Here is an 18,518-nt window from a genome sequence, read left to right as displayed (position 1 = left end):
ACTCCCTCCCCCTGAGTTTGGAAGTCCGGGGTCACGGATATTGGGCTGTAAATGAGATCAAGTTGATCTATGTGGCGTTCCATATCTTGCCATCTGTCGCCTTAAGGCGGTAAGATCTAGGGCCAGTGAGGTAGACTACGGTGACTGGGACCCACAACGGCTCGCCGGAAAGGTTTTGGTGTAGACCAAGTCACCTACCTTGAATTGGCGATACGTTCCCGCTGGATCCACAAGGTTTCTCTGGCGAATACGGCGGGTGTAATCGGTCGAGGTGGGAGCCAAGCTTCGCCCCATTAAAAGTTCGGCTGGAGTCTTGTTGGTGACACTGTGGGGGTAATGTGCTGTAGTAAGAGTATTTTGTTCAATCTAGCGTCAATGTCCCCCGGATCCATTTTTTGTAGTGTCTTTTTAACGAATTGGACCATCCGTTCCGCTCCTACCGCTTGCCGCAGGGTGAGCCGGCGAAGTTAAGGCATGGCGGATGCCCTGGTCCGCCAAGTATTGTTCGAAGGTGAGAGCAGTGAACTGGGGTCCGTTGTCAGAAACTAGAACGTCCAGAAACCCGTGTGTTGCAAATAATCTATCTAGTTTTTAATAACGGAGTCAGTAGTTGTGCTTTTCATCTTGTGGATTTCGAGCCAGTTGGAGTAAGCATCCACGGTTAGGAGAAAAGTGTGTCCTTTAGTGGGTCCTTGAGAAATCAATGTGGATGCGGGACCACGGGCCTCGAGGAGTTTCCCATTCGGTGGGAATTGCTCTCGTGGGGCGTTGCTGACTTCTTGGCAGTTTCTACACGTGGTTACCCAGGCTTCAATTTGTTTATCGATGCCTGGCCACCACGCGTAGCTTCGAGCGAGAGCCTTCATGCGGACGATGCCCGGATGTCCTTCGTGCAGGGTTTGCAACACGAGTCACTGTAGTCTCTCTGGTACGACGACTCTATCTCCCCATAGGATGCAGCCCTTCTGGGAAAATAGTTCCGCTTTGCCGGTGTTTGAACGGCGCAAAAGTGGCGGGGTTTCTTCGACTGGCCACCCGCGTTCGACCCAACTGAGAACTCTTGCGAGGATAGAGTCCCGTTTGTGTTGGCGGTGATATCCCTTGCCGTTAGTGGCAGTGAGTTGAGAGTTTCAATTTGCAGCGTAGTGAGGGTTGGAGCTGGGTCGCTGACGGTTTCCGGAAGTGGGGAATGGCTCAAAGCGTCAGCGTGGGGAATGGCTTTCCCTGGGCGATGCTGCAATACGTAGTTGTAGGCTGCTAGGAATTCTGACCAGCAAGTCATTCTAGGCGACAATATATGCGGCGTTGGTTTATCACCTGCTAAAATGCCAAGTAAAGGCTTGTGGTCTGTAACTAGAGTAAAGGGCCACCCATAAACATATTCGTGGAACCGCTTTACAGCCGATACAATAGCAAGAGCCTCTTTGTCAAGTTGGCTATAGTTTCGTTCAGCCTTTGATAATGTGCGGGAAAAGTACGCAATGGGAGCCTCATTCCCGTTTGGTAACACGTGGCTCAAAATGGCTCCAATCCCAAACGGTGATGCGTCGGACATAATATTTATTGGCAAAGTCTCATTGTACTGCATTAGAACAGCATCGGATGTTAATAAGTCTTTCACTTTTTGAAAAGAGCGTTCTTCTCGATGTCCCCAGACCCAGGTGGCTTTCTTGTCGAGAAGTCTATGTAGGGGCTCAGCTACGGTCGCCTTCTGGGACAAGAATATGTTGTAAAGTTAATAAGTCCCAGGAAAGCCTGGAGATCAGTCTTATTTTTAGGTCTTGGGGTGTTCTTGATTGCCCTGAGTTTGTTTTCAGTAGGGTGAATACTGTGTTTATCGAGGAGGTATCTGAGAAACTCTACCCTTTCAGTGCACAGTTGACATTTATTTCTTTTAACCTTGAGACCGGCGTCCATAAATCTATGTAAAACCAATCTGAGATGTCTTTCAAGCTCTTCTCTATTTGGGGCAGCAATTAATACGTCATCGAAGTACGGTACAACCCCTTTTATTCCCTGTAAAAGTCTCTCCATTAGACTCTGAAATATCCCGGGGCTACACTGACTCGAACTGGAGTCTGTTGCATTTAAAGGCACCTCGGTGTGTAACGATAGTCTGTGCCTCTGCGGTTTCCGCATCAACAGGTAGTTGTTGATACGCTTGCGCTAAGTCTAACTTTGCGAAGATCTTCCCGCCGCCCAGGGAATGGAGGAGATGTTGAACCACCGGCACCGGATAAGCGCTCTGTTGGAGTGTGTGGTTCAGAGTGGCGCGGTAGTCTCCACAAATTCTGATTGACCCATCCGGTTTGATGGGGGGTTACGATTGGGGTTTCCCAACGGGCATGGTCAATAGGCTCCAACACCCCTTGGGCTATTAATTTATCAAGTTGCTCGTCAATCTTGGGTTTAAGGCGCTACGGCACCCGACGAGGCTTAAGGCGGATAGGGGCTACTTCTGGATTGAGGCTAAATGATATAGGGGTCCCCTTGTACTTGCCTAATTTGTCCGAAAACACGTTGTGGAATTCCTGGATGATGCTCTCTTCCCAATCGTCGCTTCCGCCTGGTGAATGCCGGCCACCTCGATCCCAAGTGGGGCGAACCATTGTAGGCCTAGTAAACTGGGCCGATCACCATCGGCGACAGTTAATGGGAGTGACACGGCACGATTTTTAAAAGATACTTGGACTTGACTCACTCCGACGACTGGGATCGTGTTCCCTTGGTAATCCCTGAGGACGATTTTCTGTGTCCTGAGGTCTTGACGACGGATGGCAGGGATCAGCTGTTTAAGTGTCTTCCAGGAAATCATCGAGAGACGAACCAGAGTCGACTTCCATCAGGCAAGGTTGGTTTTCATGGCCACTTCCACTGGATCTTTTGTTTGTCTAATGACGAAGTGTGGCCGATAATAATAGTCTGGTGTGTCTCTTCTCGTCTTGCTGGAAGAGCAGATGTTTTGCTGCTGTAGGCATGGTTGTTCCATTGGTTATTCAAACGATCCCGATTTGCAGGAGGTTCCTGTGGTTTGGCGGAGGTTGTTCTCCTTTCTGTTTGTGTTGGATTCCCTCTTACTCCTGCAGACCCGTGCGATGTGGCCTCTTTTCCCACAGGAACGGCAGATTGCGCCGAGGAATTTGCAACCGGATCGCGGGTGGTTTCCCCCACAGCCCGCACATGGGCGCTGGAAATTTTAGAGTTTGTTGATCTCGTTCGCCCGAAGTCTGTTAACCTCTTCTTCATCACTTCTCGGACTGGGACTCAAGGTCCTCATGGTGCGCTGTTGCTGAGTGTCTTTCTAGTTGAGGCGAGGCTTCACGGGCGAATGACGGAGTGGTGCGTTGGTGCGGCGCATTCGAGCGGCCGACTTCTTGGTTGCCTCTGCTGCAGTAGCGTCTGCAATGGCATCTGCAAGATCGATGTCCCCTTTTGCCATGATCTTGCTCTGTACTGTGTGGTCATCTAATCCCAGAACTATGCGGTCTCGCATAGCTTCTTCTAGGTCTGAAAAACCACAGAGGCCTCCCAGGTTTCTAAGGTCAGCGATGAAGTCTGCAATACTTTCACCCTTCCGCTGATCCCATTGATAAAATTCGTGTCTCCGGACCAACGTTGGTACGGCAGGGACATAGTGAGCCCGTAGAATAGGTTCGAGGTTGTCCCAATCCATTGATTTCACCTCAGAGCCGGTTTCGCGAGTGCTTTCGCCATCCTAAACACGGCTGGTCCACAATGGGTCAAGAACACCGCCCGCTTCTTTCCGGTGTGGCGTCTTTCAAATTGTTGGTTTCTAGAAACATTTGAAACCGATCCATATACGACTCCCAGTCTTCTTTTTCCGGGTCAAAAGGAGCGGGTGGTATAGCGCCACCTGACATCCTGTCGATGTAGATGTGCTCTTAGCCACGTGCTTCGGTTGGTGCTCTGTAGGATTTAGTCAGCTCTTTTGTCTCCGCATCCCATCCTCGTCGCCAGTGTTACGTTTGAGGCATGGGTTAATGAACGGAGACCAGACTGTAAAGCTTGAACTTCAGCTCTTTATTCTCAAGCATAACAGAGACAAAAAACCCCCGGCTAGCAGTCACTCTTTTATAGAGTAAGCTGCTATCCGGATAACCAATGGATAGTGTTGTAGCGTTTGAATCTTGGCGCGGCCCGCCAACAGCCAGTCAGATTGCTCGGAATGAACCAATCATAACTTGCCATTATATGGGCCAATAGGAAGTGCAGGATTACGATCCTGCTAGGCAAATGAATCTTTATTAATTACATTTCTTTAGTTCACAACATTATCCTGATGGGTTTGTTCTCCTATGTTGGCCATGCGTTTATGAAGTAGTTGTTTTGTTTCCCCAATATGCAGATCTGCAAATGGCTCAGTCCGCTGTACTGCTTTTCTCATATAGCTAAGTCTGTTTCTGAGTGTTTTATCCTTGGGGTGGATAAGCTTCTGCCAATTAGTGTATTTTAGGTTTGAAGTGTGCATGTATGTTGTGTTGGCTGAAGATTCTCCTGAGCTTTCCTGATATTCCTGCAATATATAGAATGACAACATTGCTTTGTTTATTGTTTTTTCTTTGTCTACTATGGAGGAGCAACTGTTGGGTCTTTTTTGGGATTTGATGACTAGCCCACTTGGGATAGTCACACGTTTTGAGCGCTTCCTTGATGTGTTTTAGTTCTTTTTCTTTCCCATCTTTGCTGGTAGGCAGGCCGTCAGTTCAGTGGTGTAGGGCTCTGATAAGTCCCATTTTGTGTTCCATGGGTGGTGAGAATCAAAATGTAAACATTGATCTCTGTGTGGCGGTTTTCGATAAACTTCAGTGTTAAGGCTTATGTTAATATGTAAAAGTGAAAATATCAAATATAAGAGTTAAAGGGTTATTTGAAAAGATAAATAATAAGAGCCATTAGGGGAAACAAACAACTACATGTAGTTCTTGTCTTACAACAATTCACTTAATGAAAAACATGACTTATGACTATTTTCCCTCCTCCAAACTTTGCAGCATCTCCATGATGATATGATCAAAATTCAGACATTTGACAATTGACATATTTATATGCTTGCAGTATCCTGGGGTCATCTGATCACCTTTTGCAATCTTCTGACAAGCAAAGTCAATGGGGAAGCTAGATTCACTAAACAATCATGTTTCTAACTTAACAACTGCGGTGATTCACTTAACAACTTTGGGAAAAAAGGTCATAAAATGAGGCAAAACTCACTTAACATGTCTGATTTAGCAACAGAAATTTTGAATTAAATTGTGGTCATAAGTCGAAACTATATAGTGTTAATGCTTATTTGTAATGAGATATATTTCTATACATTTAGGCCTATATAGAGAAAAAAATTGAAAGGAAAACTTGGTATGAGGCATATGACTTTTGTAAAAAAATTGGAGGAGACCTGGCTTCTTTTCATACTAAACTAGAGGAAAGATTATTAAACAAACTGTGAGTATAATAAACTGCTTATATCTTAAGGCAGAAACACTCCTGGCAAAAGTATATTGGAGCGCTGAATTCATCATAATGGAATATATAACTAATATAAATTTCATAAAGCTACATATTTTCATTCCAAGGTATTTTGCATGTAGTTAAGATTTCTCTCAGAGCACTCTAGTGAGAGCTCCAGCTCAGTGAGGAAGAAAAAGATCATGATTTTGCTGATCATCATCATGGTTAAAAAAAATAGAAAAGAAACTCCAGTGGGTATAACAAAAATAAGAAAGAATGGTCACAAATGTCATAACCATCATCATCCCAATAAAGTAATAAGGCTTCTGGTATTATCCTTTACATAACTACTTAAATAAATTCCATTGTAATCCTAAGAATGTATTCCCTCTTAAGTAGGTATCTATCATATTAGAGCTGTAGGAGCATATGTCGTATTTAAGAGCCTACTTATTTCTGGGGGTTATTCCTTGCTGACATGCTCTATGTGAAAAAGAAAACACAGACAGAAAATTGCAGTGTTGTATTTCAACAAGACATATGCATAAAATATATTTTAATGTATTTGCTGATTGTTACATTTTAGATCAAAATCAAATTATGTCTGGATTGGTTTGCGAATTTCAGACTCTAGCACAGGATACACTTGGACTGATGGGTCTCCTGTAAGTAAATGATTAACATGCATGCTTTATACTGCAATTGTTATCTGAAATTTCTGGCATTCTTAATATTTATGGAGTACTGCAGGGATGCTCAGCACCCCCCAGGCCGTGGCCTGCTACTGGCACCTTCCCCACTTCTATTTAGCATCTATCTGCAATTGGTGGAGGATGTGATCCATCGACACAGGGTTAAATATCACGAGTAAGTTACACACAATTTTACATCCCAGCCTTTGATTGAATAGCACATTTTCCAGAAGTCTGGAGGTTATAATGTTCTGGCAGAGGATGAACATCCAATTTATTTATTAAATTTATATGCCACTCATCTTAATGATCAACTACTCTGAGTGACTTACAAAATGGTAAAAAGATTAATATAAAATTTTTAACTGAGAAGACTTAAATAAGATGTTAGGGATCTTAATCCCAGCTCAATGGAGCAGTTTGGAGTTAAGCCAATTGAGTGCAGAGCTTACTGTCTAGTTATAGATGGAATCATACTCCCTTGTTTCATACTGTTGTCCTTCTTGGCTCATGGATATTGATTGAGATACATGAGGCAATTATAACAAGGAGGGACTTTTGCACAACTCCGCCTAGTATGTCATTTACAGCTTTCTTAGAATGGGAGACATTATACAGTATTCACAGTCACACACATCCTGCTCTCTCATTTGGATTACTGAAGTGTGCTGTACTTGTTAAAGACCACACAGAGGACTTGATCCAAAATGCAGCATCTTGGGCAGTAATGAATGTGTCATTTGTTCTATTTTCCAAATGTTAAAACTGATGGCTTTTAGACAGTAAATATGTAAGTATATTTTAATTTTTACTATAGGTAAACTATGAACCAGTTTTTACTTTGTTTTCCGATGAAAGTAAAAAATGTAGAGCGATATGGGGACATATTGGATCCTGGAAAGCCGCACTATGTGATCGGGTTTTTGATTGGTTTTGTCAAATTACAAGAGGTAATATGCTTTTTATTCTCAAGTAATTTATTCAGAATAACAGGGTTGGAAGAGATCTTAGAGGTTGCCTGTTCAAACTCCCTTCTGTATTGCCCAACTCTCACAGCCATACTTTATAACTGGGAAACCATAGCACTGACTTTATGGACTTTTGTCTCTGTTTTTTAATTTGCTCTCTAGGTTTGCTATAGCTTTTCTCCCAAAGAACAAACATATTTTAATTTCATGACTACAGACACTGTCTGCAATTCTCTTGAAGCCCCACAAAATTAATCTGTCACTTCTTCCATAGCTTCTCCTATATTTGCCAAAAAGTAATGGGACTGGATGCCATAATCTTAGATTTTTTAATTTTTAATTTCAATTCAAATTTTCCTTCTCCTCTTTCATCCCCCATCAAGAGGGTCTTTAATTCCTCTTCATTTTTTTGCCATTAGAGTGGTATTGTCTGCATACCTGAAGTTGTTAATATTTCTCTCAGCAATCTTAATTTTGGCTTCTGATTCATTCACCCTGCCATTTTGCATGATATACTCTGCATTCAAGTTAAATAATCAGGGTGACAATATACAGTCTTGTCATCTTCCTTTTCCTGTTTTAAATCAATCAGTTATTCTTTGTCTGATTCTAATTGCTGCTTGACTTGGTACAGGTTTCTCTTTTCTTTCCAATTTTTTTTTATTTCAATCTGCATATGCACAACAATACATTAATAGTGTGGCATCAATATATCATACATTTTAGTATAGGCAAAATTAATAATATCAATCATATCTCTCAATGCTTATATTTCACATTAATTCATAATCCTTCAATGCTTATTTTCAACCTTTCAAAACTCTCTCCAAATGCCTACCACCATATCAGTTAAACATACCTAGTAATTCCATTATTCAATTTTCTCCCTGATTTTATTTTATTTTTTAAAATAAAAAATTCTCATTTGGCAAGCAGTGTGTTTCCAGGTTTCACATCTCAATACAAACATGACCATAGTTACCTGTTCATTATATTTGTTTAGTTTCATATTGCATCATCCTTATTATTGTTAAATATTAAGCTTATCTTATCCAATTCCAATTCATGTTATATTAATACATTCTCATATCTTATTTTACAATGTTATCTAAAATTCTCATCTCATTTCTGTTGTCATATCTCATATTATTTTTTTCTGTCACATTTGTCATTTTATCAATCCTTATCTGTAAATATAATTGTCCCCTCTGGTTAATAATTCAAGTTAACCACCTTCATTCTACCTTAATATCAATCTCTCTACCTAGTATATAACACAAATATATATAAATTTTTCTCAGATTCCGCATTATATTTTCTCAAACACCTTATGAATCATCTATACATTACAAAATACTATTTTCAATATATTCTTATACATCACAACATATTACCTTGCGGAATCTCCTTCCTTATCCTTTTTTTTCCACCCATTATCTCTCACTCTTTGGACAATGTACTTTCTTTTCATCCTTGTTTGTTTCCTATTCCTCTTTGTTTTCTGGTCCTTTCTCTTAATTCCCTTTTTTCCCATTCTTATTCCTCTCCATTTCTCATTCCAGTTATTAAACTTTTCTCTCTCCCTCTTTTGATTTTTCTTACTTTTAACTTTCTTTATTGAACATAATACTTTTATTAAGTTCGCTAAATTCAATCATTAGCTATTATTATTTTTCTTTTCAATACACATTTCAGCATTTAATTATGCCCTTTAAGTGCCCATAATTCAATAGTTATCCAGTTTAATTTCTAAACCTTTGTTGTATTAAAGTATTTTCTTTAAAATTTTCTCCTCCAAATTAATCCAATCCAAGTTTTATAAGATCCAATTTCTTTCTCACTTTCTCTGGTTGCCGCTTCCACACATTTCCCTCCAAGATAGCCCTTTATTTTAATACCGGGGTACCTCAAAAGCAATGTCCTTTGCCTGGTTCACACTCTGCTCACTACTTCTCTGCTCCAGCACAAAACTTAGTTTCCCAGAGTGTTCTTTGTGTTCATGGTAGCCATTTTAGGACCACTGCTGCAGCTTGCCTTTGGGAGGGATTTTCCTATCAGGGAGGGGAGTTGGACTCCCCTCAACCCTCCAAGCAATTTCCCCCTTCTTCACCACCCCACCAGGGTGGGTCTGGTCACGATCGGGACCCTCCAGCAAGTGAGCTTGGGTGAAAATGTGCACAATTGCGGATTCCGCTCCGACGAGGAACCAGGGGTACAGGTTTCTCAAGAGACAGATTAGGTGATCTGCTTTCATCTCTTGCCACAATTTGTTGTGATCTACACAGTTAAAGGCTTTACATAGTCAATGAAGCAAAAACCAATGTTTTTCTGAAACTCCCTTGCTTTCTCCATAATCCCACAAATGTTGGCAATTTGATCTCCAGTTCCTCTACCTCTTCAAAATCCAGATTGTACTTCTGGTAATTCTCAATTCACATATTGCTGAAATCTAGCTTGTAGGATTTTGATCATGACTTGTTAGCATGTGAAATGAGTGCGATTGAATGGTATTTATACAGATCTTCATGGTTCTTTCAAAAGTGGGTCATCTGGATTTTAGATAAACTGGGATCCAGATATCTATGATTGTTTGTAATGTAGAAATACATTAATTGGTACATTTTACTTTTGGAGAATTGCCTTCTGCAATATGGAATAATGTAATATGATATGATTCTGCTTCAATTTTTTTGTAATAAAAATATTTGTTTTTGTAGGGTCAGCTTTAAATCCAGAACCAAGCAACAGATTTGGTACGTTGGACAATTTAATGCCAAAAATATTATAACATATGTGTATGTACATGCCTGTACATTTTATTTCGTTTGATTTGAATCTGGCTGCTTTGAGCAAAATCTGGTTATATGATGTAAAGAAGCATTCCTAAAATGATTTATGATGGTTAAATTTGTAAGCAAACCAATTTCTAAGAGCACAGAAGAAAGACAGATATTGGCTCTGAATGGCTTTAAAACTACAGACATTGTGATTCCCTTTAAATGAAAAGTAGATGCCATTGACTGACCTCTTCACAGGCAATAATTGAGTAGGGGCTTCCCAAGCATATGTAGAAATATGGCTATAACCAAAGGGGAATGACTAAAAAGTAGGGCATTTTTATATCTATAAAAATTATTGGAAATTTTTATAAAACTTTCTCAAATATACTAAGCTTTGATTGCATTTGATAATGATTTGATTGAATCAAGTGATCTGAGCAATTGCATAAGACAACAACCCACTTCTTTCTCCAGATAGTTCTGAAAGTAAATTAAAATGGCCTCCTGGTTGTTTTACATTGCTTTGTCTTACAGTCTCAATTGTTTTACATTGCTTTGTCTTGCAGTCTCAACTTCTTGGGTTGGCTTCTGTGTTTTTGGGAACATTTGCATAGAAGCCTCTTCCAACTATTGGAAGCACTCAGTTTGAAGTTAGTTTGCTAGCTGTAATATGGATGTGTTTTTTGGGTATGCAGGTTCATATTCAGAGACCTTGGAGGGAGAACTTTGACCAAAGTACAACATAGAAACTTCAAGTGACTGCTTCAAGTTACTGTTTGCTTTATGGTATTGTGGAATAGATGCAAAAGGACTGCTCAGATATATATATTTCTTCTATTTCTTCTTTTGTAGATTATATTTATAAAAAAATTGAGGATGGCTGGATTGAATTTGAAAACAATGAGTATTATTTCAGTAATACAACAATGCCTGCAGAAAAAGCCCGGAGATTCTGCAAACAACATCATGGTGATCTTACTACCATTGAGAGTCAAAAGGAAAAACTATTTTTGTGGAAATATGTAAGAAATATATGCAATAATTACCTACGAAAAATAAGTGGCTTCAAAACATTTATGTGTATGGATGTATATCTGTGTTTATGTATAATGTGTGTGCATGCGCGCGCGCGTGCGTTTGCGTGTGAGGGTTCCAAGTAATATATTCATAGCAAACAGAACTCCAGGTGGGTAGGTTCCTCAAATAATAGTTTTATTGGATATATCATATTGGCACAGGCTGGCGAAAACTGACTCTAAATGTTCCCATGGTTTTCACCTAATTAAAAGTAAAAGTTCTTTCCCCAATCAGTCACATGGTCCAATCAGAGTGCAATCCGGTTGCTTGGTAACAGCACTCCTCCTTTCTTCAGCCACTTGTGGGAATGTCCTTGGCTCACATGGGAAACTATTTTGTTTTGGCTACAAAACCCCAGCTATCACTATTCTCCCTCCCTATGCCTCATCTCCATTGTGGCAACACTGGAGCTTCAAAATGACCTCAGCCAGACCAGCTTCAAAGTTGACGGTGTGTGTATGATATGACATCCAGAACTTTTCAGAAACTGAAGAATTTCTTTTAAACTTTTGTATAAAGTGTGTATTATGGTGGCCATTAAATTAACAAAACTGGATGTTTAGTGCAGTCAACTTAGTTGAAAACCAATTATTTCAAGAATATGATAGGTTAAATGTTACCTTTTTATTCAAATGAATTTTCAAGTACTACATTATTAAAAAGCAGAACATATTTCAAAATTATGTCATTTATTTTGGGTTTAGTTGCTTCTATTCAACATGATTTGCAAATAATATTTTAAATTATACATAGTGTTTGACAAACGTACCAGTACTAGGAAAGATTCTATCATATTTTGGATTATTGGTTCTGCTGCTCTAAACCAGGGGTGTCAAACTTGTGGCATCATGTGACGTATAGTGACTTTTCCCCTTTGTTAAACTGGGGTAGGTATGGCCAGCACATGACACATCTGCGGGCTGCGAATTTGACACCCCTGCTCTAAACAATAGATGAATTAGATTCATAGATATGCTATGTTATTATTTTATATTAAAGCAGAAAATAACTATTTTATTACCTTTTCTTCTTTTACATTTTAGGCTATCAACTATGGAATTTATTACGATTCCTATATTGGTTTAATTTTGGGTCTTGACAAAAAGTTTGGGTAGGTGAACAAAATATATAAATGATGATGATGATGATGATGATGTCCATTCAATAATGTCCATCTGGCAATTCTATGGGCTGGGTCTCTCCATGTCTTCCAATCTTACACTACTTTCAGTTGTTCTGTACTCTGGCTGGTGTCAGTTTTGATGGTGTCCAGCTGCTGTTTTCTTTGGCAGGCTGGTTTCCTTTAACCATTAACTCTTCCAAACACTCTTGGTTCCTCTAGTGAATTTCCCTGCATGAAATGACCAAAATAAGTGAGATGAAGTTTGTGATTTTGCATTCTGGAGATGTCTGGTGTTATGTACTTGAGTACTTGCTTTGGAATATGGTGAATTGTGCCTTTTTCAGCACAAGGGATCATAGCCAATTTTCTTCCTGTCTTGCTTTTTTAAGGTCCAACTTTCACAAACATAGGTAGCTATGGAGAACATAATAAAATGGACTAACCTACATTTGATTGCCAGGCTGATTGCTTTTGCATATTTGACTCATGTTCATCATTGCTGTGTGACCCAGTTCAAACCAACATTTTATTTCTTGGCCTCATCCATTGCTTTGAGTGATCTGTGACCCTAGGAAAGTTGTTAGATCTGAGGTGGATCGGTTTGAAGGAGACGCGAGACCATTCTAGTGAGTTCAGCTCTTTATTTAGAATAGGAACAGTCTGAAGAATACAAGCTGCGGCAGCCCTTCATATAGGGCTGGCTCGCGGCTCGGCAGCCAATGGCAGCGCTTTGAATCTCCCGTGATCGGCACAGCCAATCGTGGTAGATTCTTAGTGCTCCAATCACGACCGGGGCTTCGACCAATCAGGTCGCTGTCCGTCTGGACCAATCAGGTTGCGAGGGTTTGGAGTATGCTAATACAGCACACCCCTCCCCTCTTGGTTTCGTCTGTCGGTGCGTCGTGACGTAGTCGCGCAGGTAGGCGGGGCTTCGTACCTGTCTAGTTGACCTGCGCGGCTCAGTTCTTGTTTGGTTGTCGACCAGTTCGGATGCCTTCTCTGTCGCTCCGGTTCCCAGGGATGGAACCGCCTGGAAGGTCGGGCTGGGCCTTTCTTGGTAGCTCCCTCCCAGTCTACCCGGGCTGGTTGAGCTGCCGTTTCTGTTGTTCCCGCCGGATTTTTCCGGGCTGGTTGAACTGGCCTGGCTGCTCCTTCCCGGTGACGATTCCGGGGTTGCCTGTTCTGTTGGTTCTGCGTTTACTGGTGAGTAGGACCGGTTTATTTGCGGGTTATTTGTTCTGGGTGGGGGTTGTTCAACTTGCGGTAGGGGGGTCCCTCTTTCTTTAACGCTTGCCGTTTCCCCCCCCCCTTCTAGTTTCTTGCTCGGGTGTATGGTTGTTGGCTATTCTGGACCTCAGTTGGTTAATGTGCCGTTTCCAGTTTTTCCCGTCGCTTGTTTCTAGTCGGTATGATACGGGGCCGGTTTTTTGGGTGATCATTGCTGGTATCCAGAGTGGTTCCTCTGACAGGTTTTTTGCGTATACGGCATCACCTATGTTGAATTTTCTATGCTTGCTGGAGGAACCCGGGGGTTTGTCAGGGGTGTATGTGGGGTGCATTCTATCTAGTGTTGATCGTAGTTTTCTGCCCATCATTAGTTCTGCCGGGCTTCTATTTGTGGTTGCGCTAGGTGTAATATGTTGGATGAGGAGCATTTTATTGATTTTATCTTGTATGTTGGTTGTTTCTATTTTCTGTATGGCTTTTTTTGTGTATTGGACCATGCGTTCCGCCCGTCCGTTCGCCGCCGGATTTGCCGGCGCGGTTAATGCATGGCGTATGCCCTGGCCTGCCAGAAATTGTTCAAACGCTAGCGCGGTGAACTGGGGCCCATTGTCCGACACTATTATATCTGGCAGGCCGTGTGTGGCAAAGAGTTTGCCCAGTTTCCTTATTACCGCCTCCGTTGTGGTTGATTTCATGGTGCTTACCTCCAGCCAGTTGGAGTAAGCATCTACTGTGATGAGGTACATGTGCTCCTTGGTTGGTCCCGCGAAATCTATGTGAATCCAAGACCACGGTCCTCTTGGTGTTTTCCACTCATGTATTGGGGCGGCGGGAGGACTGGGTCTGGATTCTTGGCATTGTTTGCCTTTGGCTACCCAGGTTTCGATCTGTTTGTCCATGCCTGGCCACCATGCATAGCTTCTGGCCAGGCTTTTCATCTTAACCATCCCTGGGTGCCCCTCATGCAGCATCCCCAATACCCTTTCTTGCAATGTTTCCGGAATTACCACTCTGTCCCCCCAAAGTATACAGCCCTTCTCGGTAAAGAGTTCAGTTTGTCTGTTTCTGAAGGGTCTGAATAGTTCGTCCCTGTCCCCTTCCGGCCATCCTTTTCCAACCAAGCTTAGGACTCGCGCCAGCCACTTGTCTTTATTTGTTTCTCTGGCAATGTCTGGCGCGGTCACTAGTGGGTTGGGTATTGTCTCTATTTGAAGTACCTTTGTCGTGGGTGCCGGGTCGTCTTCTAGGTTGGGCAAGGGTGAGCGGCTCAGGGTGTCTGCGTGGGCGATGTCCTTTCCGGGTCGGTGAACCAGCTGGTAATTGTATGCTGACAGGAATTCAGACCACCTTGTCATTCTTGGTGATAGAATGTTCGGTGTGGCCTTATTTCCTGCCAGGATCCCTAGCAGCGGCTTGTGGTCCGTGATGATTGTAAAAGTCCTACCATAAAGGTATTCGTAGAATTTCTTGACGCCTGCGACGACTGCTAGGGCCTCTTTGTCGAGCTGGCTGTAGTTTCTTTCTGGTTTTGAAAGTGTCCTTGATGAGAAAGCGATGGGTGCTTCCTTCCCGTCCGGTAGCTGGTGGCTGAGAATGGCGCCGATCCCAAAGGGCGATGCGTCGCATGTTACGTTAATGGCAGGGTCTCGCTGTACTGGATTAGTACCGCGTCAGATGTTAGCAGGTTCTTTGTGTTGTTGAAGGCGCTCTCCTCCCGTGCTCCCCAGGTCCAGGTGGCTGTTTTATCTAACAGCCTATGCAACGGTTCCGCCACGGTCGCCTTTTGAGGTAGGAAGACATTGTAAAAGTTTAATAGTCCCAAGAAAGCCTGCAGTTCCATTTTGTTTTTGGGTCGTGGCACTTCCCTTATGGCTCTCAGTTTCTTTTCTGTGGGGTGGATCCCTTGTTTGTCTAGGAGGTACCCTAGGAACGACCCTCTCAGCCCGTAGCTGGCACTTCCCTTTGTTGACTTTGAGTCCCGAGTCTCTGAATTTCTTCAGTACCTCCCTCAACCGGGCTTCTAGTTGCTTTTCATTTTTCGCGGCCACCAAGACGTCGTCAAAGTAGGGCACCACCACCTCTATGCCCTGGAGGAGTCTTTCCATGAGGCTTTGGAAGACCCCGGGTGCCACGCTGACTCCGAACTGGAGCCGGTTGCAACGGAAAGCCCTCCGGTGCTGTTACGATGGTCTGGGCTTCGGCAGTTGCGGCGCCGACCGGCAGTTGCTGGTAGGCTTGTGCCAGGTCGAGTTTTGCAAAGATCCGGCCTCCCCAGCGAGTGCAGAAGGTGCTGCACTACTGGGACGGGGTATGCGCTTTGCTGGAGCGCGTGGTTTAGGGTGGCCTTATAGTCCCCACAAATTCTCACGGACCCATCTGGCTTGATGGGGGTGACTATGGGAGTCTCCCACCTGGCGTGATCGATTGGCTTCAGTACCCCTTGCATGATGAGCTTATCTAGCTGCTCATCGATCTTGGACTTGAGTGCAAATGGCACTCGTCTGGGTTTGAGGCGGATTGGTGCGATGCTCGGGTCTATGTTAAAAGAGATAGGGGACCCCCAGTACTTGCCTAGGCTGTCGTCGAAAACTTCCCGGAAGTCCTCCACGAGCGCCGCTTCCCAGTCCGACTCTCTGTGGTGCGGTGGATTCTGGTTACTTCAATGCCTAGGGGTGCGAACCACTGTAATCCCAACAGGCTCGGCCGATCCCGGTCGATGATGGTCAGGGATAGCACTTCAGTGTGGTTCTTGAAGGTGACTTTAAAATGGCCTCTGCCAACTAAAGGGATGAGGTTTCCCTGGTAGTCTTTGAGGGTTAGTGTTTGGTCTTCTAATTCCTTGCAGCGGATGGAGGGAACCAGGCGCTTGATGGTGTGCCATGAGACCATGGAGAGGAAGGACCCGGAGTCCACCTCCATGTCGCATGGCTGGTTTTCTATCCCCACCGTCACGTATACCTTTCTGGCATCGCTTGTGGAGGAATGGCCGACGACGATGGTCTGGTGTGTTTCCTCCCTTTGTCTTGCCTCATTGAACTGCCTGTTCTGACCCTCTTGGCTCCAGCGGCTCTCCGTCTGGCGGTCTCGGTATCTGGTGGGGGTGTTCTCTTGCCTCCGTGGGCTGCCATCTCATCGCCGCGGGCTGTAGTGTTTTTTATTTCTGCACACCTTGGCGATGTGCCCCCGCTTCTCGCACTGTCGGCAAACGGCATCGAGGAACCGGCAGTCCGAACGGGGGTGATCGCCTCCACAGCCGGTGCACTGGAACCTTGACTTACGACCTCGGGGTTCCCGTCGCCCTCGTGCTGCTTGCAGGCGGTGGATTTCTTCCTCCTCCTCCTCGGTTTCTGAGAAGGAGTCAATGTCACCGTGGTGCGTGGTTGTGTCCCGGTGGTCGATCTCGGGTCGCCTTTCGGGGTTCGGTGTCGTCTCGCCGGTCACTGCTCGTGGTGCGATGCTCGATTGCCGCATCCGAGCCGCTGATTTCCTGGCCGCTTCAGCCACGGCTACCTCTGTGAGCGCATCGGCGAGGGAGATGTCGCCCTTTGCCATGATGTGGCTCTGGAGAATGGGGTCTCAGAGTCCCAGGACGACGCGGTCTCGCAGGGCCTCGTCCAGGTCGGCGAACTCGCACAGTAGACTCGCTATGAAATCGCCAAGCCCCTTGACCTCGCGCTGGTCCCACCTGTAGAAATCGTGCGCCGGATGAGGATGGGCACACGGGGACGTAGTGGCTTCGTAGCAGGGGTTCGAGGTCGCCCCACTCCATGGTCTTGATGTCCTCCGGCTTGGCCAAGGCTTTGGCCATTTTAAACACCGCTGGCCCGCAGTGTGTGAGGAATACGGCCCGTTTCTTGTGGCCGTTGGCATCTTTAAGATTGCTACTCTCGAGGAACATCTGGAACCTATCGGTATAGGATTCCCAGCCCTCGGTAGCGGGATTGAAGGGTGCGGTGGTGAGTTGATGCCGCCATGCTGCTTGCTGCTGTGTGCCGCCTTGCCACGTGCTGGGTGGTCTCTTTGTCTCACGATCCCATCCTCGTCGCCAGTGTTAGATCTGAGGTGGATCGGTTCGAAGGAGACGCAAGACCATTCTAGTGAGTTCAGCTCTTTATTTAGAATAGGAACAGTCTGAAGAATACAAGCCGCGGCAGCCTTTATATAGGGCTGGCTCGCAGCTCGGCGGCCAATGGCAGCGCTTTGAATCTCCTGCGATTGGCACAGCCAATCGTGGTAGATTCTTAGCGCTCCAATCACGGCCGGGCTTCACTAATCAGGTCGCTGTCCGTCTGGACCAATCAGTTTGCGAGGGTTTGGAGTATGCTAATACAGCACAAAAATGATTTGTTTTTTTCATGCATTCTATCTCTTCACCATCAATTTCTATTTTGATATTTCCATTCTTTGCAGTCATGAGCTTGGTCTTTTTGATGTTCAGAAAGAGATCCAAAATTCTCACTTTCTTATTTGATTTTCTTGATTATCATCATCATTGATAACATCATCATCAGGTGCACAAGATATATAAAAATGAAATTATTTTTACAGTAAAATGGAATAAATATGAATAAGGAAGATTTTGTTAAGTTCCTAGCCAACATTTGTTGAAAACAAGAGTTTGACAGGGATCTGTTTGCAATGCTTTTATTGTGGAACATAATTTATCATAATTAGAACAATTAATCAGTGCAATGACTTGCCTCTAAAAGTTGTGGATGCTCCAACACTGGAGTTTTTAAGAAGAGATTGGACAACTATTTGTTTGAAATGGTATAGGCAGGGGTAGGGAACAATGGCCCTTTTATGTCTTGTGAACTTCAACTCCCAGAATTCCTAAGCCAGCCATGAACCAAGGAAGTGGTTCACCAAGGAATGTGCATGTAGGCAGGTTGTGAATCTTCCATGCTCTCAACAGACCATTACAAGATTTTACAATAAAAATTCCAGCCATTAGTAAACAAAATTAATATTAGCTTCAGGGGCTGTACATTTTCACAAACATTTAACTGTATACAACAGTTCAGGGTGTCCTAGCAAATGTGTACTGATTGGCAGCGGCCTTTTAGGCTGGAACGCCATTCTTGTTTTCGATGGTGCTAAAGGGCATCGAAAGGCTGTTGGAATGGATGGTGCTAAGGAATTTGCCTGGGTTGGAGTCTGCATCTGAGCATCACTGACAATT

The 18,518-nt window shown here is 43.7% G+C and overlaps 1 protein-coding gene across 1 annotated transcript in view; it reads left to right on the top strand.

Moving 5' to 3' along the window:
- The window catches only part of LOC113424622 (macrophage mannose receptor 1-like), a 69,759-nt gene that overhangs the window by 22,264 nt on the left and 28,977 nt on the right, over positions 1 to 18,518 (top strand). Inside the window, exons 13-18 of the mRNA XM_026686400.2 lie at positions 5,342 to 5,463; positions 6,056 to 6,134; positions 6,979 to 7,111; positions 9,847 to 9,882; positions 10,762 to 10,931; positions 12,030 to 12,097. Coding sequence (XP_026542185.1) covers positions 5,342 to 5,463; positions 6,056 to 6,134; positions 6,979 to 7,111; positions 9,847 to 9,882; positions 10,762 to 10,931; positions 12,030 to 12,097 — 608 coding nt within the window. The remainder of the gene's footprint in view (positions 1 to 5,341; positions 5,464 to 6,055; positions 6,135 to 6,978; positions 7,112 to 9,846; positions 9,883 to 10,761; positions 10,932 to 12,029; positions 12,098 to 18,518) is intronic.

Source organism: Notechis scutatus, chromosome Z (genome assembly GCF_049901735.1).
Source record: "Notechis scutatus isolate UNSWTSFEM ecotype Mainland chromosome Z, rNotScu1.2, whole genome shotgun sequence".
Lineage (NCBI taxonomy): Eukaryota > Metazoa > Chordata > Lepidosauria > Squamata > Elapidae > Notechis > Notechis scutatus.
This window is presented reverse-complemented; position numbering and strand designations above follow the sequence as displayed.